The sequence below is a fragment of the Anguilla anguilla genome, chromosome 11, assembly GCF_013347855.1.
Source record: "Anguilla anguilla isolate fAngAng1 chromosome 11, fAngAng1.pri, whole genome shotgun sequence".
In the NCBI taxonomy this organism is placed as follows: domain Eukaryota; kingdom Metazoa; phylum Chordata; class Actinopteri; order Anguilliformes; family Anguillidae; genus Anguilla; species Anguilla anguilla.
The window spans coordinates 27,257,351-27,283,549 of record NC_049211.1 but is presented as its reverse complement, the minus strand read 5'-3'; the positions used below and the strand labels follow the sequence as shown (position 1 = coordinate 27,283,549).

The following is a 26,199-nucleotide window of genomic DNA, read 5'->3' as shown; positions in this document are numbered from 1 at the left end:
CGGACGGCCGGGGGCCTGGGAGAGCGAGGGGGAGCGAACGGGGCGGCCTGCCCACAGCGTGGTCAAACACGGTCAGATAACGGTCACATGCACTTAGAGAATGGTCAAGAACATTCAGCGAACGGTCAAACACGGTCAGAGAATGGTCAGATGCAGTTAGAGAATGGTCAAGAACAGTCAGCGAACGGTCAAACATGGTCCATGAATAGTCAAATACAGACAGAGAACGGTCAAATAGACTCAGAGAACAGTCAGACGCTTCCGAACATGGTCAAATGCCTCCTCCAAGTACGGCCCACTGGATTAAGGCACATTCTGACTGCAGGACTGTCCCTCCATAGCCCAGCATATTAGCACTAATAAAACTGTGCTTTGTCCATTCCAGAGCACCCCTCCTCCCTCCAGTCTCCGCTTGTCATCCATACATGGTCATGCGGGCTGCAGACTAAGAGCTCGTGAGGACCAGTACGGTGAGTAGTCAGGAAATGGGTTTTTTCTTCTTTTTGGTGGGTCTCGTGCCAGCACTATTAGGCCCAGGACTGCCGGTGCCACGCTGACTGGCTGGCGGTCTCGCCGCCGCGGGCACGCCAGGCCCTGGACGGCGTGCCCATGGGGACGGGGGTCGACGACTGCAGCAGGGCCTCGCCGCGGCGGCACGAGCACGCAGCCGCGCAGCGCTGCGCCGGGGGAAAAGCAGCCGGACCGTGAGACTGCGCAGTTCAGCACAGCACACAGGGGGAAAGCGTCTGCAGCAGGGGGCGTGACCAGGGCCCGTACGGACTCCTGGCTTCCTGCGAATGCAGCTTTGAATCCCAGAGGTGGATGGGGGTTGGAGGGAGTAAATGAGCGCGCCTCACTGGGGAGAGTAAGAGAGAGAACAGGCACCAAACAGACCCCACAGCAAAGCAAAGGGCCGAGAGCACCAGGCCGCCTAACTGCAGATTTGCACTTAAAATTCCAACCGACCCACTGCGGTGGCAGTTACAACAACAACAAAAAAAAGCCAACACTATCTCACTCCCATTAAATAGGTTCATCAGATAAACAATCCCCACTTCCAAGACCGGATTTGCATGTCATCATGAAAGCATTTCCTCCCAAAGGACATTTGTCCAGCACAGCGGGGGACTTGTCTGCTCCCAGGCAACCAACCATTCTGGAGCAGGTGCGTAAGTCACATTAAGGAATGAGACTTCCTGTCTTTATGCTTCCCAAAGAAGAATGTCAGATACGGATGTGCGTTAAGAGATGGAGGTGTTCCAAGGTGCAAGCTGGAGAGGGGTTCTGATAACACTGCGTTTAGGCGCCATGATGTAATTCAGCCTCTCGTCACAAGCAAGGTGTGGCGGGGGGGTGAAAAAATCAAGCAGGGGGGAAAATCCATTCTAGACATACAACAAAGTGCATCGACTCCCATGAGCCTCTGCGTCTCAGGCGTGAGCCAGGCTTCACCCTCCTGGGTCATTTCACACTTGTGCGTCGGGCCCGATCGCGACACCGCACCTCCTAGGCTCTGCACATGCCCAGATGGGTTTAGACACAGGCTGGTAGAAGCGCAACAACCATTCTCCTTGGGCCTCGCTTGCCACATGCCACCTTGCATATTTTTACGACTGAAAAAATAGTATGTGACATATACAATAAGTGAACTTCTTTTTTTAGGAATTTTGAGGAATCATGGTTAATATAATTTATGGTATATATCCTGCTGGCAACTATTTACATATATTGCAGCAATAAAGAACAAAGGCTATGAGCATACATTTCACATGTTTTATCTACATGTCATATTTTATGAAAAAAAAGCTTAGTATTGTCTGCCTGTTCCAGGTTCTCTCTCCATCCCTCTTGGTCTGCATATGGTTCTCCCTCCTCTCCCTCTCCTTTTTCTTCTGGCTCTCTCCATCTCTTTCCCTCTACTGCCACCTCAATCTCCCTCCCTCCATACAGAATTCTGGTGATGTTGGAGGTCATCGGGTTTCCCAGAGTGCCGAGCAGCAGGTGCTCTTTGTGTGGATTAGCCACGGGATGACCAGAGCCCGTCTTTATAAAGCATCTCAGAGCAAGGGTGCTGATCTAGGACCAGTCCAGCCTTTTGGCTCATGATATCAGGTTATGATACTGACCACATAAAACTGATCCTAGATCAGCATCTCCTGAGAGAATGTCTGAGACATTTTATGAACATGGGCCCAGGGCCCTGAAACCCATGAGCCTGGCACCCCCCAGTGTGACCAACCGTTTAGTCTCGTGGCAGGAAGCTGTGTCACAGCCTTCAGCGCTGTGTCCGGATGGATTCAAATAAAAAAGTCACAGTTCAGCTCAACATTTCAGCTGCACTGAGCGTTTCAGCTTCAACACCCCATTACTACATAACTGTAATTTCAGTATTAACACGGCTAATTCCACATTCTCCCTGGTCCGGCTCTGATTTCTGAGAGGAAATGCACGGCATAGCGCTGAGGCACGTGTGACAAACCCAGCCAGGGGGTCGCTGCGTCACTGCGCCGTCGCAAAAGAGGGGCAGGGGACACTCAGGGAGACCCACGGTGACAGTAACAGCGGGCTCTGAGTTTTTTTGAGGGTTTACCCCCTCACATCACACACCTCCTGACCTTGCCCCACCCTGAGGAATGCGCTCGTGGCGCAGCTACGGTCGTTAAACTGCGCCGCTTCACGCCTGGTCTCGGGAAAGGGGGGCGGGCTCTTCACACTCGGGGGGACGTTCCGTTCGCGGGGCCCGTGGCGCCGGCCGGCTGTCGAAACCCGCAGAGCGCCCTTCTCGACCCCCGCCTGACTCTCTTAAACTGGGGGGGAAATGGCAATGAGCCCATGCAATCCCCAATGTGGGAGGAGCCCATGCATTCCCCAATGTGGGCGGACCCCACACATTCCCCAATAGGAGCCCAAACCTTCTCCAAAGCGAGAGGAGCCTGTGTTATCAGCACAAATGGTGCTGTTTCTTTATTTTCCCCCTAACAGGGGCAAACAAAGTTGGAATGATGGCAGTGGGAGATTATATCTACCTATCTCTGCAGGACAAGGGGGTCTGAATAATAAACCCCAGCCCCCCACCCCCAGCCCCAAGGCGTTCCCGCCATCAAAAGGGAGATCACTGGCCTGATTCAGCTGTTCAATACCCATCGCTGGGTCTGCTCCACTGACCCACGCAGGACAGGAACCCATTATAGCTCCTTACGCAGGAGCTGCCTGCAGCTGCGCATTCACCACACAGACCGAGGCCTGGAGGAGAAACGGAGGAGTAGTCCTCCTGGAGGAGTCCGCAACCTGTTCACGCAGCGAGCGTTAGCGCTTCAGGGCCCCATGAATCTGACAGGACAGGCCAGGCCTGGCTCGACTGCATGGGGGAAAAACTTTCAATCCAAATGCTGACAATGTAAATCAATAATAAATCAACCACCGAGCCCAGAACAGGTCACAGGTAAAGTTTCCCCAAACAGCAAACCTTTTTCAGCGACTTACAGAAGGCCCACTGTCCTGAGCGCCCAGGCAGCACTCAGAGCAGAATGATAACCTCTCTGGAGGAGAAGAATAGACCGTCAGCACCCGCCCTTCCCCCTCTCCTCTCCTCCGGAGGACCCGCCCAAAGCTGCCTCCATAGAAGTCCGCAGACAGATACTATAATATTAATTAGAACAGCGAACGTTGTGGGGTGTGGGGATTTGACCTGGCGCAGAAACATCTCTGAAGCAGCACCGGAGTTACAGGGCTACAGGTCCTCAGTAAACATTAGCTTAGCGGGGACCTTGAGTAGGAGGAAGCGGACCGGCAGTGCAATCGAGGGTGACCCCACGCGCTGCACGTCGCGGCCGGACCCCGGCCTACGCTCAAACGCAACCGAGCGGGCCAGGAGGAGGCTGTAAAACCGCATACCGCGGCAGCGGAAAAGCCCCACTGCGCTCCCGTACGCGGACGACTCTGGCGACACGGCAAAGAGAGGCGGGCTTTTCAGACGGAGTTCAGCGCTCGCTAAAGTTTACATGTCCTGAATGCCGCTGCCCCGAGCGCGGCGAATCCTTTGGCGGTTTTCGCGACGTTTGATTCAGGGATAAACTCCGTCCTCAAAAGGCCCCGAGCTAAACAATCTCTCTCTCTGCACAGAGGGCTGGGGCTGACCTCTCCCCCGTGCGTGACTGACAGGGTCTTCACCCCCGGTTCACCAGCCCTACCTCCAGTGATCTTCCACAGCGGCCAGCCCGCTACGCTAATTCTGTTCAAACAGGGCAGGGAGGGACTGCAGAATTCAGACAGACTGAAGCAGGTAGGGATTTAGCTCCAGACCATGAACCAGACCAAGAGAGACAGGAAGAGCTTTTTGTTTTCGGTTATAGCTCAGCAGAGGGAAGAGGTTATATAGATGTTTTTTTCCATTCTTTTAAAATACTATTTATTTCCCTTTCTGCATTTATCTCTTGGCCAGGATCATTAACACAGTGGACAGGATGACAGGTCCACAGCAGAAGCTGTGTGCAGGACGGCTCTGGCCACAGTCCATACTCCCCTTCTCCACTCCAAGCCTAGGATGCTCTCCTCTGGCTGGTGTTTTAGGATGCCCATGGCTTAAAGAAAGCTGTGAAATGTCCTTCATCCCTAGAGCTATGGGCCTCCTGAAAAAGGCTAGGTGAACTGTGCAAAGTGTGTACATCCATTGTTCTTGTCCCTGAGTATTGTGTTGATACGTGATTTGTTGCATTATACAGTTAAATTGTGTTTTTACTGTCTTTATTGACCTTGGTTGGACAATAAAGGTTGTATTGTATTGTATCTGTGTACTGTTTCTGTACAGGGAGAAGAGGGGAAGGAGGACCAGTCACATTTTTCTAGTTCTTGTAAGACACTTTGGCAACACTGGATATTTGACATGCCAATAAAGACCACTGGAGAGAGGGAAAGAAAGAAAGAAAAAGGGGGAGTAAGAGAGACTTCACACAGCTGGCCCTGAAGAGTGGCGAATGGGTCAAGGCTGCTCTGGCTGCCCTGTGTATCACAGTGTCAGGGCTGCGCAGCTCAAATGGCCAGAGAACATTCCCCCAGAGATAACACTTATCCATGGACTCACAGTAATTGACCATCTACAACATTAACAAATCCACCCCCACCACCCCCCAGCCTGGACTTTCACTCATCCTTTCCTCCCTCCCTCCCTCCCCCTCAGTCTCTAACCAGTTAAAAGTTAAAAGTTCAGATGATGTCATGGACTATGACTCTGGCTCTCACCGTGATTTCATACTTCATAAGGCAGAGACCCACGCAGAGTGGGAAGAGGGGGGGGGGTGGCTGCAAATTAAAACCCTACAGAATTACATCAGCAGACCGGGGCAGCTTTACACACACAGACATAGTCTGCTGATGTCACATCCTAAATCATGCAGCTTTCACGAGCCTCTCTGCCAGAAAAAATGTGGACCATTACCAGTCCCATTAAAAAAGCCCAGCCTGTGACTGCAGAGAGAAGAAAGGGGGGAAGGCTGTGAAACCGGAGACCCTGACAGCGCTAAAGCCTGGCCAAATCCCGCTGTCGGGACACGGCTGGGCAGACGCAAACACAGCAAGAGGCCGGTCGCAACAGGGGACCTGTTCTGGCTAATTATTACAGCTGGAGACAGGCCTGGTGTTCTGTTCAGCACTAGCGGGTATTGGCTATTCTGCAATGCAACTACAAACTCTGGAACGACACGGGAGCGTCCCTGCAAATTGTTCTGAAATCACACGCTCTGAACTCTGGCTTCAGAACGCTCATCGGGTATCAGAGACAGACAGACAGACAGACAGACAGACCGCAGTTCTGCGCGGCAGAGCTCCTGCATGAGAGCTACTGACGGAACATGGGTGGCTGGAGCGGGCAGCGCCTGCAAAGCATCATCTCAACAAAAAAAAATATGTCTGTCTATAGGTCATTAATTCAAACTTGCAAACTCAAGCCCTGCTATTAAAAGTACTGATATCAAAATGAGGCCACGTTACAACAAGGAATATCTATTGGCTGTCTTACCACACCCAAATTAAACAAGCTCTATTCCAAAGCAATGCTATCCAGTGTTTCCTAAACAATTTCATGTAACTTGTCCATGTGTTTCTTCATCTTACCATCTGAAGAGAATGTGGTCATTCAAACTTTTAAAAAATTTGGTTTAGGGCTCTGTTGCATGGACGTGTGAAGCCGTATCAAAATTATGTCTGTTTATATGAGGTCAGAAGGTACAGAAGTTAATGTTCTTAAGGGATGAGTCTGTGGTCATTGTGGTTATTTCTGCGAGACGCCCTGAAAATTGCTAAACTTTCGGTGCGGTATAAGCATGGGCTATGCCCCGCCAAGCCATAACTTGGCAGATGGCATACCTGCCATCCCAATGTGCAGCTATGACGCCACAGGCCTCCTACCAGTAATGACATGAATGCGAATCTGCAGTCCTACCCTCAGCATATCACAGGGTCAGGAGTCTTCCCTTCTTCTCAGGGGATGGCCGGGTGTTTGGGTTGATAAACTATTTAGGGTCAGGATGTCCTCAAACCTTCTACTCGTGAGATCACAATCTGAGACAGACAGGCAGAATCTGCCAAAAATGTTAGCTCCCGCACGCAGCCATACTCCAAACTCCACAAATTGCTTGCGGTTCTAAAGGCAATCAAAACTCCATTTAAAGTTAATAATTATTATTGTTGTTGCTGTTATTATTGGGATCACACGATTGTTGTTGTTGTTGTTTTGCTGTTGTTGTTGTTGTTGTTATTATTATTATTATTATTATTATTATTATTATTATTATTATTAGAAGCACATGATTCTGAAACTTGGGACAAATCAGGTAACAGACTGAAAAGAAAAGCCAGGGGGCTGTGGGCAGAATACAATTTACACTACTGGATACAGTCTAGACACTGAACAAAGAACACACCTTCTGACTGACGAGTAATATGGAGCTTTCACACTTCGTCATGGCTTGAAAACCCATCTTTACACACACGGCTTATGTAACAGTTCAAAATAATAGGCCTTATTAGCTATATCCTCTGTGCAAAAGCACACGTGTATAGGCAAGCAAACAAAGGCAAGTAATTTTAAAACGCATGACACACGTCGCTGGTAGCTCACTCCCTGAATACTGAATTTATCAAGACTCACACTGCAGTAGAGGTAGTTGCCTTTGATCTGCTCGGGAGCAAACAAATGGAGTGGAGGTTTTAACGCAAAAAGGGGTGAACCCCCATGGGATTTGAGTAAGCACATCCAGTCCTTGTCTCAAAGGGTTGGTACCCCACTGAGAGAGGAAACAGAATTGTGCTGACCGTTTACTTCGAAAGATGTCAAAATAGGCTACTGCAAAATCGCGATATTTACTAAACAGAATATTGAAGAAATATTTATAAAGATCAAATGACGTACAGTCTAAATTCTATGTAACGCTGCTCTCCGCACATTTGTGGCTGAATTGAATAAATGACCAACGTTGCTTACAAGTGACATGATAGGAGGAGAGTAGGCTATCCAATGAATGAAACTCTTAACAGGAAAAGCATATGTCCAATGTGTTCCGCTAAGGGACTTACTGCCAAGCTCGAAGAGAGCAGTTGGATAAATTAACAACACCTCTGACAATAGCTAGCAAGTTAATAAAGGGGACTTAGCTGACCCAAACTCGACTCAAGACAACTTTTGAAGGGAAAAAATCGGAATGAGAAATGCTGTAAAGTTATCATAGTTTGCCTAATAGAAAATACTTTCTTTTAATGGAACAGAATTCAAACAAAACCAGGGAAATGCGGTAGCATCAGAACTTTGTTCAGTCTTTGAAAGGACAGCCCTTTGTCCTTTTCCCACTCTTCACTACTTTACCATTCAAACAGACACCAGTGTTTGCGTCGAAGTGCGAAGATGGTTTAGGAATTCAACTACATGCGTTTACGTAATATAAACCGTTGCCAGTCGTGTGCTAATAATCGTCCTTCGACTTGAGAAACTGACGTAGAGGAAAACACGAAGAAAAAATATTTAACCCCAGCATGGAGAACTGTAGCCTAACCATACAGCCTTCAAATGCGAATTCAGCCTCTACAAGTATAAGTCATACATTTTGTTGACTCTACGCCAAAGTACATTTGAGATATTGACACTAACCTTGATGAACTGGTCAAATAAAATTCTACAGAATATCCGAAGTAGCTCCCATTCGGTCCGCTGTAGACAGTTGGGTTCTCCACGTCCAGATTAAACGCTGCGCACAGCGGCAGAACCGCGATCAATAAACTAAGCAGCGCACTGAGCCGAGATCTTGAATTTGATGGAGTTGGCAGATGATTCCGCTTTAAGCCCATCTCTGTTTTTAGATGAATCCACTTGGCTTATTTCGTGTATTTTAACCACTGCGCTGATAGTTTTAATACGTTTAAAAGATGGTGTCCTGCGTCCAGTCAATGCTATCTAAACTTCTGCATGCCGATACACAACCGCACGAGCTGTATTCATAAACGTTCGACTCCTGACTGCTCTCGTCTTTCTCCGTCCCCTCTGCTCTCACTTAGCTAATTGAAGAAGCGTCGAAGGGGAGGGAGGGAGTTCCCTAACTCATGGCAAACTTCTGTAGAGGTGGAGCTTGCGATTCACAAAAAGAGGGTGGGGGAGAGGGGGAAATCCAGGAATTGCTCTCATTTGGTCATTCCGGACCCCGGCGAATCTCCACTGAAAATTCACGCGGATACATTCCACAAAAATGTTGCTGTTATTCAGAGTTTTTGTTAGACATAGTCTTTTTCGCTGGTTAAGTCTTTGATAAAAGTATATGCATTTGTTTGAATGCATTTTTACGTTTTCCATATATAATTTTAATTGTTTTATTGTAATTATTATTGTTTTTTGTTTCAATTTCTTATTCATTAATACAATACCTTCATCAGACCGGTGACAGGCGGCAGAGAAGTTACTAACGATAATAGCTTGCTTGCAAAAGAATTGTCCCGCCCATTTGAACATCTATGCTAAAGAGCTCAGTAGGTTATTTGTTACAGTTTACGATTAATTAATACCAGTGATTAGCACCTGTGGTAGATATTATTTATGGAAAGCCATAAATGACTCTAAGCTAATTCAGAGAACAGAATACAGACTAGTCAGTCAGTCTACATAAGGGGACAGTAAAAAGAAGTCATTGTGCTTGGGCAGTCTGCGCTTCTGCTCAGGAGCTGACGCAGCACGGAGGATGGCAGAGAATGCTGGATCTCGAGTCCCCTGTACGATTTTAAAAGGTCTGAGTCACAGGAGACGCACAGACGCGGAGAGCGGCGGCACTCAAAGGATCGCAGCATGGCTAAAATCAGGCATTAGTAAAGCCACCGGGCTGCTGGAATTAGCGTGTGTTGGTTTAGCTGAATCAGTCTTAGCCCAGGGATTTGGCCAGAGAGGCCAGGTTTGGCAGCGGCGGGGAGATGACGGCAGGGCTGGGTGCTTACATTTATTAAATTTAGCAGTCGTTTTCCCCAGGAGGGAAGGGTTGGGGGTGGAGGTCCATTTGGGAAGTGGGTTGAGGTGTGGGATAGTGTGGAGTTGGATGAAATTAGAACAGCAGGAAAATTCACAGCTGTTGGGACGATGAGAGTTCCCAGCACTGATCTTGAACTTGTCTAGTTGCCTCCCACGTTTCCAGCGCAAATACAGCCTGTGAGCTATGGAGGTGCATGAGCACGGCCACTTATGCCGATGCCAGAGCAGTATGCAGAGGGTGGTCACTAATGGAACTATTGTAACATTTCTTTCCTGTTTGACTCTTTCATTTTGCAATTTGTTTGCTCACAATTCATTGGACCTGGGTCAACCATGTATTTGAAATACCTCAGTAACCCACAGCATTTTACTGTTTTCTAACATTTCTTAAATGAAGTATTTTACCCACTAATCTTCCACAAGAGTATATCTCACACCCAATACATTTTATTTGTGCTTATCATCAGCTGTTTGGAATTTTGGGTATCCAGAGTTATCAGCATGAAACGGAATTGTCACTTTTTGAAAGATATCCCTCTGGTGACTGATAGGCCCTTTATTCGTACATCTGTGTCCAATAGTAATGAGTTCTTTAGCCCCCCCAGGGCAAATGCAATTTCTATCATTTGTTTTGCATGGTACTGTTGAGAAATGGGGCAACTCATGGGACATCAGAAAAGAAAGTGTCCAGCACACGCGTGGCACACATTCTGCTAAAAAAAAACAGGAACAGATCAGCTAATATGACTTTAATGTGCTACATGGGTAACATGACTGGATGTCGGGCAGGTTTTTTATTTTCGTTTTCATTTTTAAGGCTAGAATGTTCTTCCATTTGTTCTTTTCTGAAATTCAGTCATTCCTTAAGGGGGCAGGGGCAGGGGAGGGGGGGTGTTCTACACAGTATAATTCACGGACAGGGGTTGGTGGGGGTTGGGCATATTGGCAGAGATGGAAGGGGGAGGGAGGTATCATTAACATGTATAATGAGGAGAGATCGAAAAACGCATCTGAAAAGAGAATTTTGTTTGTCTGCAAAGATTTATTCTGTGTCTTCATAGCCGTAGTTGTGTGCCATGAATAGGCTGTCGTTCTTAAAGAATGATGTTAAAGAGTGAGGTACTGAAGTCCATTTTTTAAACAGTCTGCCATCCCACATGCCCTGTATGCCAGGCCCTATTCACCAAGGCACGGAGGCCTCATTTAACACGCTGGTGTTAGGGCACTGAAATGGATACCACAGATAATAATTCTCAAAAATATTTATACTTCACACTGAACACGGGGGCATTCACAGCTGACACTGACTAGCCTAAATATCATATTGACTCTGGCAGCTGCAAATCAAGCCTGTGTGTGTGTGTGTGTGCGCGCGCGCGCGCGCCTGTGTGCATCTTCCACATTGACCTTACCTTCCGCATCAGAAACATGGTACTGATTGGGCCAATCAGAATAATCTCAGTCTTTTGGAAACCCCCTCCACCTCCATACCCTTCCCTACCACCACCACCCAGTTCTACACCTTCATTCAACTTTGCCCTTCGATTTCATCGCCTCCATTCAATGTAAAAGTATCAGATTCACAGAGCAGCACAAATACACACCTCCCATCCCTTTGTTGGGGACCGTGGCAGGTCGTGACTCAAACCCCCTAATTGTGGGGTGTCTGGGCGCTTTACTGCCCGAAGCGTATCTCGCTATTTCCCCCGTGGAGAAATGGGTTCAAAGTGGCCACATTACTGTCTCTGTTTGTGTAGAGGGGAAACAGCAATCAGCAGATCAGTCATCACACTTAGATATGATCTTAGGCCACAGGGATCTGACTCATACACCATCCCCGAGGGGACTCCTATCAACACAGAACTGTTGTACAGAAAAGCACAGTATTATTTTTCGAATATTAGCATGCGCCAAACCTACAATAACCCATCCCAAACATCTTGTTTGTTTTTCCTTTATTGGTCCATAGCTTGGGTTTCACCTCAGACACAGGTGTGCTCTTCAGATCTGCTGCCGTCTGCAGTCCGGGTGTTGATTCATCGTCCGGGCAGGCGGTGACGCAAACAGTCGCAAGCAAGTGATAAGAGTTCCCTCCCGTCTGAACACCTTACGCATGGTTCCCTTGGCCGGCTGGGTCCAGACGGGGCAGAATGAAATGCTGAGAACTGGCAGCTGTGGTCCCCGGTGACGCATTGCCGACGCACCTGCCTCTCTGCTGTGGAGCATGGTGCTGTCCACCAACACTGCATCCTTCTAGTGCCCCCCCCCCTCTCTCTCTCTCTCTCTCTCTCTCTCTCTCTGTCTGCTGGTGGAGCTCATGCCTCCCCTGCAGAGTTCCGCCCTGGTTGTGACATCACACAGCGCTGTCATGGAAACCAAGCGAGAGTGCAACAAAACACTGCGGGCCTGTTTGAGGTCCTGTTTGGAGCTTTCCAAACAGCTGGCTGTCTTTTTTTAAACTTAGGTCACACACAGGGGGACGCGTGACCCTTGCGGATCTTCATCCAGACAACTGGGTCTCAGAGAAGTAACTTGAGCGGCTCGGCACTCTCCCTTTATTGGAACAACACAAGAATAGCACTTTCAAGTCCTGCCCTCTGGACATCAAGCAGAGGTCTTTCTTTTGGACTTAAATGCCTAGCAGAGCAGGCAACACTCTTCTGCTGCTCCAGTGGTATGCACCTTATGGGCTAGCACTGGGGTTATACTTACACAGAACCGTAAAACGCACCATGAAAGTAAGGACTGGCCAATATCTTCTTAGTATGTATCTGAACCCGCAGCCTCTAGAGATCTGCTTTACAGAGTCTGGCTTTCAAACATACATGAGGCATGAAAGCCTGCCAAAGTGGTGACTGTGAAACCCCCAATGTGTGAGGCACTGAACTCCCTTCATTTGAAATTTCAGGTGCATCAGATGATCATAAGCAGAGTTTAGGGGTAGCTGAGACAGTGTGACTGTGTGTGAGCACCTCAGACAGAAAGGGCTATCAGCACCTTTAATTGATTGGTAATTACCTAAGTCACACAAAGGCCCTGTTGTTATTTTGGGCTCAATCACACAGTGCTCGAGGCAGATTATCTGCATGTGCACAGCAGGGGAACGTAGGTGTGTGTATCAGCAATCAGCGCCAGCCAATCAGCATGGGTTGTGTGCACAAAGAAGTTCTACAAAGTAAAAACAAGTGCTTGTTGCTATGTTTGCAGATCCACTTGTTTGTGCAAAACAGACACTTATCTTGGACTGATGATGCTACGGCACTACACCATTTGAAGTCATATGCATTGTAAAAGTTCATTTTCCCCCTTTGGCTCTTTGCTCAGAGCCAAAACTTGCAGTCAGTCCAAGACTGTCTTTGCAGGTCTTGAACTAAGCTTTTGACCCATTCCCCTTCCTCACCTTCCCAACCCATCACCGTCTTCTACTATAGCGATACACATCTTACAGACAGGAAATTCCTCCAATGCAAAGACTGACCTGCACTTCCTGTTTGTACTCACCCAATCTCTCTCTCTCTCTCTCTCTCTCTCTCTCTCACCCTCTCATTGTAACCATTCTTACTTTTTTCTTTTATCACCCCTTTCACCATTTCTTGAGAGGAAGGGTAGGGAGGTGCTACTGATTGCCCCTGATATTTTGAGCAGAGCTGTTGATTGGCCATTAAGGAGAGAAGTTTCCAGATGACCTGGGCCGGGCTAGGCTAGACGGAAAGGCCATTCCTTCTCATTGTTTCTATTCTTTCTGTTAGGGATGAAAGACGTGAATGCGGGGCCCGGAAATTCTTTAAAAATGTAAAAAAATAAATAACAATTGACGGAGAGAAATGTGGGCCATGCCCATTTGTTAAACATAAAAAATTTAAGAGGGAATTCGCTTGATATTTACTCATGTAGGCAATACTCCACATCTAACAGAGTTTTGGTCCAGGAGGAAACAAGGTTACTCTGAATTTATTTTACTGCGAGTAAAATTTGACTAAAAACCACTCTGTCAGAGATGATTTAACACTGAAGAGTTTACTGTGCAGGTTTTGTTTAAACACAAAGAGCAAAAAGAGATCAAATGTTGTTTCAGCAATCTGAAACCTGCCTCGTTTGTGGACATGGCAACATCTTTAGCTCCTTAGAAGCTGGAAGCCAAGGTTAATCACCGCCACCTCTGTGCTTTAGACCCGTAAAATTAATGACCCTACCAATGAAACGCCACAGAGCCTCGCCTCTGCCGGTGCTCACTGTTAACCCCAGTTAAAGACCCTCTTTCACTGTTGGTGTCTTTGTTTACACAGGTTTTATTTGGGATCTGTAAGCCAGACTTTTACACTCTTACAAAATAAATAGAAGGTAATGGATACAATGGAATGACATTTTGACATGGACGCTACAATGGACAACTTGTTCTCCCTTCAATTATGTTTCTTGAAAAAATATATATTTGGTATTTACTATAGCATACATTTAAGAGAATATAATTTTATTATGGACACCAGATATCTTGGGTCTGTCAAAATATAGCATACATTTTTTGATCAAAACAGCAAATGTAGATTCACCACAAGAGTGCATAAAGAGTCTCATGGGGACTAGGTGTTTTCTATTATAGGTAATATTTAGCAATAACTCCATCGGAGTTAACTCTACAGTTAAAACGTTTCTTTGCACAGAGGCAAGTTTTATTTTTAAATTCTGGACATTTGTATGTACAGACATTCTGCTGGAATGCAATTGGGAAGTCATATACTGTTATTATCATCAGTATTCCTGAATAGCTGCTTCACACCTATTCCATTAAAAGATAAATCATGCTCTACGTCCCTCTGGATAAGAGCGTCAGCCAATGGATTGTAATGTAATGTCATGACAAACGCCTGCCTTCAGACTTATTGCGGCATAAAATATTTACCCCTGGTGGCCGTCAACCATTACAGTCCAGCAGCTTTATAAAAAATAAAAAAAGTAAGTGAGGTTTCACATGGGGTTTTGGGGAGCTATGCTTCAGTGAAATATCATCGGACAATGACATCATCCAAACTGTTCTGTGTCCGGACACCTCGTCAAAACAGCCCCCAAAGAGACATGGAGGCACGCACGTCCACCTGTCTGAGGTCCCGTATAGAGCCTGAAAAATGAATGCAGTGCTGTAAAAACGGGGAACGTTTTTCCGCCCTGCGCGGCCAGAGTGGGCCTGAGGAAGAATTTGGGGTGTCCAGGTGTGAGCGCACAGCTGTCCCTGCTGGGGCTGCCTCTGCTCTGTAGCGCCACATACTGGGCTTCAAGGACATAGATTTCAGCAGAAGTTCAGACTGTGCAGACTGCACAGTGGATCTCTCTAAAGGGAGGAACTGTGGGGCTACACAGAGCCTGATTTTACTGACACAGTGTGTGTTTGCTCGCGCGAGTGTGTGCATGTGTGTGTGTGTGTTGGGGGGGGGGGGGGGGGGTTCAGCGTAGGTGGAATGTACATGTGTATAAAGATTCCTGTAACCTCAAAGATATACATGTATATTTTGACAATTTGAAACTGCACTGCACTGAAAAAACTGGCATGACCAAAACAATGGCAGTATTTGTATATGTGAGGTGACCTGCTGGTCCTCCTGGGCGCGCTGTGTTGTCCTTGTGAAGTGGATGTGGTGAGGTCCAGCGGAGAGGCATGCAGCTCAGGGCCAAGTGTGACAGGGCACAGTGAGAGCAGCCGGGTAATGACTCACAGAGAGGAGCCCAGGGGGTCCCTCCCCCCCATCTCTCTTTCTCTCACTCCCCCGCTCCTGTCCTTCTGCTACTTTCCCACACTCACTACCCTGGCCTGAGACAGATACACATTCCCCTGATACACACATGCACACACACACAGACACACACACACACGCACACACACACAGACACAAATATATATATAAATTCATAAACGCACATAAACACATACACTGCGTTTATACAATGCATGTGTGCACACAAAAGCATTTGCACACACACGTACATATACACACTTCATGTATCTCCAACTCAATTCTCTTTATCTATACCTTTACACACTCTCTCACTCTTACAAGCACACACATGCGTTGCATATGCTCTCTCTCACATACAAACACTGTCACACTGTCTCGTAAACATACCATCGTAGAAACACACTTTGTCTCTTATGCATACAAATAAACACACATTCATGCATAACAAAAACTTGCTCGTACATACAACCAGGGAAACAAACACTCTCTCAACCACATCCAAACACATGCATACAAACACATACTCACTCTGTGACACACTTAAACACACGCTCAAAAACACACGTACATAGAAACACACTTTTTTGTAGTGATGCACACATACTGTGATTTCATTTTTATATTATTTTCACACATACTCATTCTGGCATACTACAGAATCCCAGTGATGTAGCTTTAGCCGTCCTTGCAGCAGTGCCCTATGAACTTGCCTGAGGGTAGGACAAAGCATGTTCTTTAGGAAATTAGCATGTGATCTTTGAATGCCGAGTTAAGGAATCGACTGAAGAGATTTTAACTGTAAGAGCTTTCATCACTTCATCACACTCTGGGGAAAGACACTTCCTCCAATCACCCAGAGTCTGGGTTCGTTTGGTGGGACAGGGGCAATGAGGTCTGCTGTAAGAGCACAGACACTGAAATGCAGGTAAAGACACAGAGTTTAACCTACAGGGTCCAAGTTAAACTACGTGCTCGTTCCCTGCACTTGGAGCTGTACTTCCCTCTAGGGTTTTCAGCACACCTGTTCCTGGTTTTGGTTATACACTTGATTGTACGTCGCTCTGGATAGGAACGTCTGCCAAATGCCTGTAATGTAAAATGTTATGTAATTGTGGTCTGCTATTGTTTCTCTGTATATTCTGAATGTTGCTTTAAAGGTATTGAAAGATGACCAAAAGCATGTCCAGAAGCAGTACTATAATTACCCGAAAGAAAAAGACTTGTGTACTGTCAGAGAGAGATTCCAGCCCCAGTCTACAGAGAAGGCTTTGTCTTGAATACAGCAGGAGATCTAATTGAGCCTGAAACTCAGCTAGCACACAATCTCTGCTCTTTTTGTTATTAAGACTCCTGACTGGAACTAGAGAGCGTAGTTGAAGAGATTTCTGCAGGATACTGACATATCAACTACAAGAAAATCAGCTACAAGAAGATCATGCATCACGTAGTCGGCAGGACTCGAACCTGCGCGGGGAAACCCCAATGGATTTCTAGTCCATCGCCTTAACCACTCGGCCACGACTACTGCCATGGCTGTGGGAAAGTTATTCTTAACAAGTACATACAAAAAACACAACTGTAATTCAAAATGAACAACACTTGCTAGGCTGCGGATGTACAATGTCCACAAAAATTATCGACACCCTTAGTAAAGATGAACAATAAAGGCTGTATACAACAAATAACATGGGAAATTGACAATATTTTTGTTAAAAAATGAGAAGATTATATTCTTTTATATTACTTCCATTGCTCAGAGACAAATTTGCCTGAGGGGAGGACAAAGCATGTTCTTTAGGAAAGTTGCATGTGAATGGCACGTTAATGAGTTGACTGGAGAGATTTCAGCTGTAAGAGCTTTCATCACTTCATCACACTCTGGGGAAAGACACTTCCTCCATTCATCTAGAGTTTGGGTTCATTTGGTGGCGATCTAATTGAGCCTTAAATTCGGTTACCACACAAACTGTTTTTCTAACTACGGCTCTGGTCAAAGGAAAAGGCTTCCCGCCATTGTCAGAAGTGGGATTCGAACCCACGCCTCCAGAGGAGACTGCGACCTGAACGCAGCGCCTTAGACCGCTCGGCCATCCTGACTGGGGCACTACAAATACCTTTTCAAGTATAGATATTTAAATACTGGTTTACATTCTGTGTTTAATTGTAAGCATTCATCTGATGAACAAGACCCACTTCATTTCTCTCCTTCAGTTTCTTCTTTTTAATCTTGGGTATTGCTTATGCTGTGATACATGCCGTAGTTCTGCACAGGGGTTGATTGACGTAAGCATGCAGACACGTCAAAGCGGTGAAGCCAGTCAGTAGATTTAATAAAGCAGCAACCGACTTCAGAACAGGCCTGTGGAAAATATTAGCCTTTGCAGAACAGTTTTGGGACACTGACCAACACCCCCACCCTCCCCACCAAATGCTGAGACCTCAGCAGCTTCTGTGCATGCTGTGCTGGCTGTAAAAGAAAGGTAACTCAAGTAGCCCGCGGCATGAGCTGAAAATACTAAATTAAGCTGTTCCATAATTATTCCACAAAAGTTTGACTGCAGGGGTTCACTTTTATTTCCTCATTGTTCCTCTCTCCTTTTGGAAAAAATGGGTTTTTGGTCCAGCAAAGACTTGAGTGTTGGAATGCACACACTCATGCACACATTATTTGTTTTTTCTTTCTTTACCTATACCTACCAGTATCTTTTTTGTATAAAACACCATGTGGATTATTATTATTATTATTATTATTATTATTATTATTATTGCTGGCAAAGGCTCCCAGTACAGCCTCTAGCACAGTTATTTGCTGGTAGGTTGCCAGCGTTGGCTATTTTGGATAAATTGGCTCAGTGTTCCTTATAATTTGCTTCTGATGTTTTAAATCCAGCTGTCTTTTTTATTTATTTATTTATTTTTGCAATTTTCCAAAAATAACAGAAAGCGGTCATTGTGTGTGAAAATAGCAGGATAGACTTATTCCTGGTCTGAAAGGGTCATTTTTCTATTTTCTTACTGAGTAGACTGTTCTAAACCAGCTGCCAGATTGGATTTTTCCTAATCTAACATTGTTATGAGTGCTCAGGATTTTGCCTGTTTCATGTCACAGTTTGGAAGTCAAACACCAGTTCATTGGCTTGTGACACTGAAATTACTGAAGTAACACTGCTGAGCAATGTGTTCTTAGAAAGGTCCCACTAACATCAGTGTACGAACATATAGCACTGTACTACTGCTTACTCGGGTTGCCGAATCCAAGGTTTCAGCCCGCAGAAAGATACAAAAATAATGCAGGCCTATGACCTCAGCTTTGCATCTGCTGGCTAAGTTACCGCCTTCATATTTATAGACTAACATTGCCTTCTCTGTACAGACTTGGGCAAAATTACTTCCACATCTTCTGCCAAACATCATGTTCTCATGAGTACAATGTCAGGCAATTCAGTAAGAGCACAATTACAGTACTCCTAGCAAACCGTACCCCAGAAAAGAGATCAGGTAATCAGTTCAAGGAGACTGCTTGCCTAAATCTGTATGCACTCTCGGTCCATAACCAGTGATGGGTGATAATAAAGCAAGCACACTTCTACAGTGGCTGATCAGGGACGCAATAAGGCAAATGAGAATAGACAACAGAGTCTAACAGAGCTTCAGCACCAAGGGGTGTCTTTCCTGATTAAGATGTAGTTTCATTGAATTAGTGACAACAGCGTTTCCTATACCACCTCTCTACCATTGTCACATACTTTCTCCTGAGAGCACAATACCCCTGCTTATTTTGACTTCCCTGTGTAATTTCTGCACAGGACATAACATGTGTTAGTGCAGCTGTACCACAGTGGGGATGTGACAGGTAGACGGTGCAGCTGCTCTACAGTGGGGATGTGACAGGGAGACAGTGCAGCTGCTCAACAGTGGGGATGTGACATGGAGACAGTGCAGCTGTACCACAGTGGGGAAGTGACAGCAAGGCGGTGCAGCTGTACCATAGTGTGGATGTGACAGGGAGACGGTTCTGTGGACCCAGTCTGTGGATTGCTGTTGCGTTTACTTCGCCGAGAAATGCGGGCACATTTTTTGTTCTCTTTTCCTGCCTTTGTATACAGGAATGTTGGTTTTGTTCATTTTGGTTTCATTTTTTTTTTTTATAAACGGGCTGATGTATCACCAGCCTCAGAAATAAAGCCACCCTTCCAGAATAATCTGCAGAGAACTTTTTTTTCTGGGACTTAGCTGGTGAAAATGTGTAACCATGTTTGGCACAGTTACAGTACTTGGTTACTGTGTTTGAATGTTGGCCCATAAGCTGACACAGTATTTTTATACTATGACTCTTAGGGTCGCTGCTCTGGTTCTCTTTTTTCATTCCAATACTGTCTGTTTTCAGTTTCTAAAACAAGACGATGCACTCCATAGCAACGTAAACACGTTTGTTCTTCACTTCTCTTTCTGTAGATGTAGTTTTTTTTTGGGTAATTACGATTCCAAATTGAATCATTTTAACTGCCTACTGGCTTTAATCGTGTGTGAGGCGCCACCAGGAACTGCAGGACGGTTGTGTTGTGAAAGAGGCAGCAGGATCAGAGGAAAGTGTTTTCACAAGTGACACCTGTTTTCCCCAGAGCTTCTGAGATCCATCTTGACTGATTGACTGGTTCTCAAAGGGCACCTGTGGAGATGCAGGAGCAATCCTGCAAAAAGACAACAAGATAGGCATCATTAGAAATCATCACCATTAAATACATGCCCACCAGTAGTGTCTCACTTTCCTGTATTAGGCCTGACACTCATCTTATGAATGCTGGTTTTCTCCTGGGAAGTACGCAGCTATGCAGTACTGTGAGGATTCTGGGTAGAATGAAGCCACACACTGGCCTCAGAGGTTTAAGGGCTCAGTGGTGACTTTCAGAAGCTTCACTCACTGAGACCCAAACACTCAGGCTGTTAGTGAACCTGGCCTTGAGAAACCTATAGCAGAAATCCTTTCTATACCGTGTTTCCATTCTTCCTCCACCTGACCCCCACCCAACCTCAACTCTTTACATACACTCTACCTCTGTTCTTCCTACTCATTCCTTATAGACACTAACTCCACCCTATTTCCACACTTCCTGAACCCAGCCTACACCCTACCCCCACACTGCCACACCCAACCTACACTTTCCCTCTACCCCCATCCAACCTATACCCTGCCCCTACTCTGCTCCACCCAACCTACACCCTATCCCAATTTTCCCCCACAAATCCATATTCTACCCCCACCCAACCTAAACGGCATCCCCACTCTACCCTCGCAGTACCCACACCCTTCTTCCAGTCTGCCTCCACACATTACTCCTCCACCCCTTACCACAGCCCAGCAGCTGAGAGCATGGTGGGAGGGGCTCTGAGTTTAATGGACAGGTGCTGGTCAGGTCAGGTGTGTAGGGAAGCGGGGGGCATGAGTCTGGAAAGAGTTTCGCCGTTCAAGCCCCCGCTCCCAGGAGGCCCCCCTCTGAGGGAGGAGGGGAGGGGATTTAAAGATCTAACATCCAGGCGTGAACAGATGGCTCAGGACAGGGCAGGATGGAGTAAGAGGCAGGAGATAACACATGGGACCCTCTATTTCCAGCCGGCTGGCCTAAACCGATCCCCGCGCTGTGCGGGTGACCCGGGCACCATCGCCATGGTACAGACAGGGGTCAGAGGTCAAGAGGTGCTCGCCCCTTGCGGAGCCCAAGCCAGCTCTTACAGCAGGTGGCTCAATTCGGTTAATGGAAGCCATGCGTCCTCCACCTCTGGAGGATTCCTCGACTGTCAGAGACCAGCAGGGCGGAACCGGTCTGGCATTCCCAGCGCACTTCAGAGTTCAGAGCTGATCCTGTCAGAGGTAATCCTTTTAGCGTCCATCAAATTTTACCGCAGGTCAGCAGAACGCACACGCCCCGCCCCCATCGACAGACACCTCCTCCATTTCCCAGCTGTGCATCTCAACAAACAGGAAGAGATGCACAGATGGTGAGTGGGCACCGTTTAAGAGAAGAAACAGTAAAATTGTAACGCATTTCTGTATAAAACATCCTTCAGGAATGTTTTTAAAAAATGACTCAGCTCATCCGTTCTTTGTGAGTATAAACAGAGGAAACAAGCAGAGACGTTCTCGCCTCAGGGGTCACAGGTCGGGCTTATCTCTGACGTTCACACACAACCAGCTGCTGTTTCAACATCAGCTGTTCCTGGTGTTCTGTGTACAGTAATACCCTGCACACAGGCTTGCTGTGGACTTACCCATGACCACTCAAGGAGAGAGAGAGAGAGGAGAAAGACAGAATGAGAGAGGAAGAGCAAGAGAGAGAGAGAACATTCAGAAAAATCTGAGTCATCGTTCAAGTCGCACAAAATAACAAATCATCTGACCTAGTCACAATCAAATTTCTGTCTCGGACCCTCCCAATTCCACATCCTCCTTCCTTTTCCTTTCTATTCTCATTCTGTCTTCCTTTTTTTAATATTCCTCTTTTTCTCGGAAGCCTGAGTCTAGGCTGTGTGCATGGCTCAGGTTCTCATGGCAGTGGACCACCATAATACTGGATTGTATAATTTTGTAGGAAATGTCTAATGAGATTGCTCCTGTCATGGTCCCTGTCTAATAACAGCAGACCTTCTCCTCCAGCATATTTTTCTTAAAAATAAATTTGGCACCCAATGTGGGGGTGAGCATGTCCAGCTCCCACCCTAATGTGGAATGGCCAACTGTCGGCAGCCGCAGCCACGTTCAGGGGCAACCGCACTGCTGACTCCGGAGAGCGAAGACATCCTCGCTCAGTGCTCCACAGAAACATGTGGTGACTCCTGTCTGCTCCTTTTCACCCTGCGGACTACAGCTAAGCGCACAGAGTGGGGTCAGAGGAATATCTTTCATATCCAGCTTTAAAATGCTTTCCAAGAGCACCCAGTCGACCACAGAGGGGAGCTAGATAATGATGAAACACGGTCCCCTAACCAACTGAACCCTCCGTGTGGTCGTCCTATGGAGCTACCAGCTACAGTCAGCACTGGCACTGCCACTGTCCAGGTTCCATCTGAGATGGTGTGGCTCATCCATGCATCACAGCACAGTGCCTTAACTGAAGGAGTCAACAAGAAGTGCTTCCTCCGACACATTAACCTTTTAAGGTGTAAGATCTCAAATATGTGAGTAGGATGTTCTTAACTGAACATTCTCATGCTGATATAACAATCACTACTGGTAATTGAAAGCAATGGAGCTCTAGATCACCAACTTAGAATGTTGAAAAAAACATTCCCAGAAACCTTCACTTCAAAGGGTTAACCCATCAGGAAACAAAGGAAGAACTGGGAAGGTTAAAGAAGGAAAGACGACAGTCATTGCAATCAATATGACTCAAGAAAAGACAGATTATTGATAGGTTCCCAGAATTTACTCATATCATGCCTCTTTGGCTTCTACCAAATGTTGAGAGTTTTTCTAGCCTCTTTGTTTGGGGTGGGAGCAATTACAGTGCAACTTCAATTCAGCTGTCATTTGATTTCCTGCGCTCTATATGGTTCATTATTCATGAATCATTACGATTTCCTTTGATTGTTTTTACAGATCTTGTTTTTCACTCGTACTGTTACTGCATAGCACATAATTTAACTCAAGAAGGAAAGGGATGTGACTTAAGATATGTTTGGCATCTATATTACTGTATTACTAACAATAGGACAATAGACGCTGAGCACAGACTCTCAGCAGAGCTCCAGTAACACGAGTTCTTGCACCTTGTGTTATGAATCATAGCTGCACCACTAAAGCATTTCTCCACCCCCTCGGTACAGCATAATTCCCTTTCAAGTAACAAAATTTAAGCTGTGTTTTGTTTTTCTGTATTACATATTTATTACCGTTCATATCTCATGCCTGTAGTTTTTTTCATAAATTACTGTCAAATGTGCGTGTTACATTTGTCTGCCTAGAGTGTCGCTAGCGTCTGCCCGTGAGGTCGTTGGCTCCAGTTTTCCCCACTGACAGCATGAAGGGAGAAATAAATGTGTAAGTAAGAAACTACGTTTTTTATAGTGAATGTCCTGTTCTTATTGCCTGCAGTTGGAGGTGAGATGACCTCCCTCCCCCCCATCCCACCCCTGCTCCCCCCCCACCACCCCCCGGGGTCTGAGATATCATACTCGCTGACATGGGGGCCGCTCAAGAGCGCTGACTGGAAGATTCCGGCGCCTCTCCCTCTTGTTCTGTGAGCGAAAAAGCCTGTTCCTAACGTGTGTGAGGCAAAGAAATAAATGTGGCTTGTGTTAGAGATTTGGCAGGGCCGTCCACATGATGTTCGCTCGGCCGCTCTATCATAGCCTCGGCTCTCGGCTCGTGACATCTCGAACCCTCGAACAGCGCCGGAGTTTCCCAGAGGGAACCCGGACTGGAACATATGAGTGCTGGAACTGGAAGTGTGTGCGTGCGGGTGGAATGCTGTTGCCGTTGGAGACGAGAGGGGGGTGTATTCTGCCGAGGGGACTCTTCCAGCTCATTCAGGAAGCGCTCGTCACGTTCTGGCAGCAGCCAGCCTGACGCAACGCCGGCCAGGGGAGCGGGGGATTGTGGGTAAGGGGGTCCCTCGAGTCGGGCCCCGGCGTGAACGCTGGTTACCTCCGCTCAGCCCCGGATCCAGATGCAGGACGCGTGTGATGTGGTTCCCTGGCTCCGCGAGAGAAGATCTGACAGATACCGCAGGACTCCGCGCGCCAGGGAAAGCTGGAAGAGCCTGGGAGAGTCTGGCAGGAAAGCAGCCGGGCGCCCACCAGTACGGGCAGCAGGCCAGCCGCTTCGGCCAACGGGGGCGGCAGTCAGCAGGTCTGGCCCCGCGAGACCGCATCGTGGGGGGAACGGTACGGCTGCTCTTACCTCACCCTCCGGCTCCATGGGAACACGGGACCATCCTGCCCCAGCTGCGGCCGGCGTGCCGTCGCCTCGGCGACGGGGCGCGTTTGCGTCAGAGGCAGCGCCGGGCGTGGCACCCCGCGCGGTAATCTGTGAGGCTGAGAGGCCTCAGTCGAGGATCAATGGGCAGGCGGGAGGGAGGAGGACACTTTCATCCCTCCCCACCGGCTCTCCCGTCTCTCCTCCGCCCGGTAATTGCTTCCATCTCTCCTCCGCCTGTCTGCCGTTAGCTAGGCGACGGCGTGCGCTAGCCGGGAAGGAAAAGAGCGTTTACTGGGGGGGGGGGGGGGGGGATGAGGGTGGAGTCAGCAAGATGCTCATCGCTTTTGGTGGGATTTTAAAACGTAACCCACGCCTGATCCTTTTGCAGTTAATGAGTTCATAGGAGCCCAATCACAAACATCTGCAAGAGGCTATCACGCCCTGACGTGACTAAGACTTCTCATTCTCTCCAGGACAGGGGAATTTCTGAGCTTGCGATGGTAACTGTGACTCCCGCGAACACGCCGGAAACCGATTTTCACTGCCAAACGAACCCCCCCCCCCAAACGGGGAATGAACACACACAGCGGAACCCGGAGTGCCACAAAAACGAACGCGCAGGAAAGGTGCTGCCGTTCTGTCTGAGCTTTGGATGTGAGGTTTTTTTTTTAACTCAAAACATACAGTGTGAGGATTTATGGCACCTGATACGCTCAAAAAACTGTCAAACCTCAGAACGGCAGTTAAAACCCGGGCCGGCCTCTCCTCTGTCGCGCGCGGCACGTGTGCTGAGCTCCCTGGCCGGGTTCCGTTAGAGAAAGCCAGCGGTCTGGGAGCAGACTCTGGGAGCAGACTCTGAGAGCAGACTCTGGGAGCAGACTCTGGGAGCAGACTCTGAGAGCAGGAGCAGACTCTGGGAGCAGACTCTGGGAGCAGACTCTGAGAGCAGACCCTGAGAGCAGACTCTGAGAGCAGACTCTGGGAGCAGACTCTGGGAGCAGACCCGGAGAGCAGACTCTGAGAGCAGACTCTGGGAGCAGACCCGGAGAGCAGACTCTCCGAGCAGACTCTGAGAGCAGACTCTGGGAGCAGACTCTGAGAGCAGACTCTGGGAGCAGACTCTGAGAGCAGACTCTGGGAGCAGGAGCAGACTCTGGGAGCAGACTCTGGGAGCAGACTCTGAGAGCAGACTCTGGGAGCAGACTCTGAGAGCAGACTCTGGGAGCAGGAGCAGACTCTGGGAGCAGACTCTGAGAGCAGACTCTGAGAGCAGACTCTGGGAGCAGGAGCAGACTCTGGGAGCAGACTCTGAGAGCAGACTCTCCGAGCAGACTCTGGGAGCAGACTCTGAGAGCAGACTCTGGGAGCAGACCCGGAGAGCAGACTCTGGGAGCAGACTCTGAGAGCAGACTCTGAGAGCAGACTCTGAGAGCAGACTCTGGGAGCAGACTCTGGGAGCAGACTCTGGGAGCAGACTCTGAGAGCAGACTCTGGGAGCAGACCCGGAGAGCAGACTCTGGGAGCAGACTCTGAGAGCAGACTCTGGGAGCAGACTCTGGGAGCAGACTCTGGGAGCAGACTCTGAGAGCAGACTCTGAGAGCAGGAGCAGACTCTGGGAGCAGACTCTGGGAGCAGACTCTGAGAGCAGACTCTGAGAGCAGACTCTGGGAGCAGACTCTGAGAGCAGACTCTGGGAGCAGGAGCAGACTCTGGGAGCAGACTCTGAGAGCAGACTCTGAGAGCAGACTCTGGGAGCAGGAGCAGACTCTGGGAGCAGACTCTGAGAGCAGACTCTCCGAGCAGACTCTGGGAGCAGACTCTGAGAGCAGACTCTGGGAGCAGACCCGGAGAGCAGACTCTGGGAGCAGACTCTGAGAGCAGACTCTGAGAGCAGACTCTGGGAGCAGACTCTGGGAGCAGACTCTGGGAGCAGACTCTGAGAGCAGACTCTGGGAGCAGACTCGGAGAGCAGACTCTGGGAGCAGACTCTGAGAGCAGACTCTGGGAGCAGACTCTGGGAGCAGACTCTGAGAGCAGACTCTGGGAGCAGACTCTGAGA

The 26,199-nt window shown here is 47.8% G+C and overlaps 1 protein-coding gene and 2 non-coding genes across 3 annotated transcripts in view; all 3 read right to left on the bottom strand.

Annotated features, from left to right (window-relative positions):
- itga5 (integrin, alpha 5 (fibronectin receptor, alpha polypeptide)) overlaps positions 1 to 8,564 on the bottom strand; it is a 46,694-nt gene extending 38,130 nt beyond the window's left edge. Inside the window, exon 1 of the mRNA XM_035382762.1 lies at positions 8,138 to 8,564. Coding sequence (XP_035238653.1) covers positions 8,138 to 8,334 — 197 coding nt within the window. The 5' untranslated portion in view covers positions 8,335 to 8,564. The remainder of the gene's footprint in view (positions 1 to 8,137) is intronic.
- Positions 8,565 to 16,668: 8,104 nt separating this feature from the next.
- On the bottom strand, positions 16,669 to 16,750 carry trnas-aga. The gene has a single exon. It is a non-coding gene; the product is annotated as a tRNA-Ser (tRNA).
- Positions 16,751 to 17,239: 489 nt separating this feature from the next.
- trnal-cag lies at positions 17,240 to 17,322 on the bottom strand. Its single transcript has one exon. It is a non-coding gene; the product is annotated as a tRNA-Leu (tRNA).
- Between the last annotated feature and the right edge of the window lie 8,877 nt (positions 17,323 to 26,199).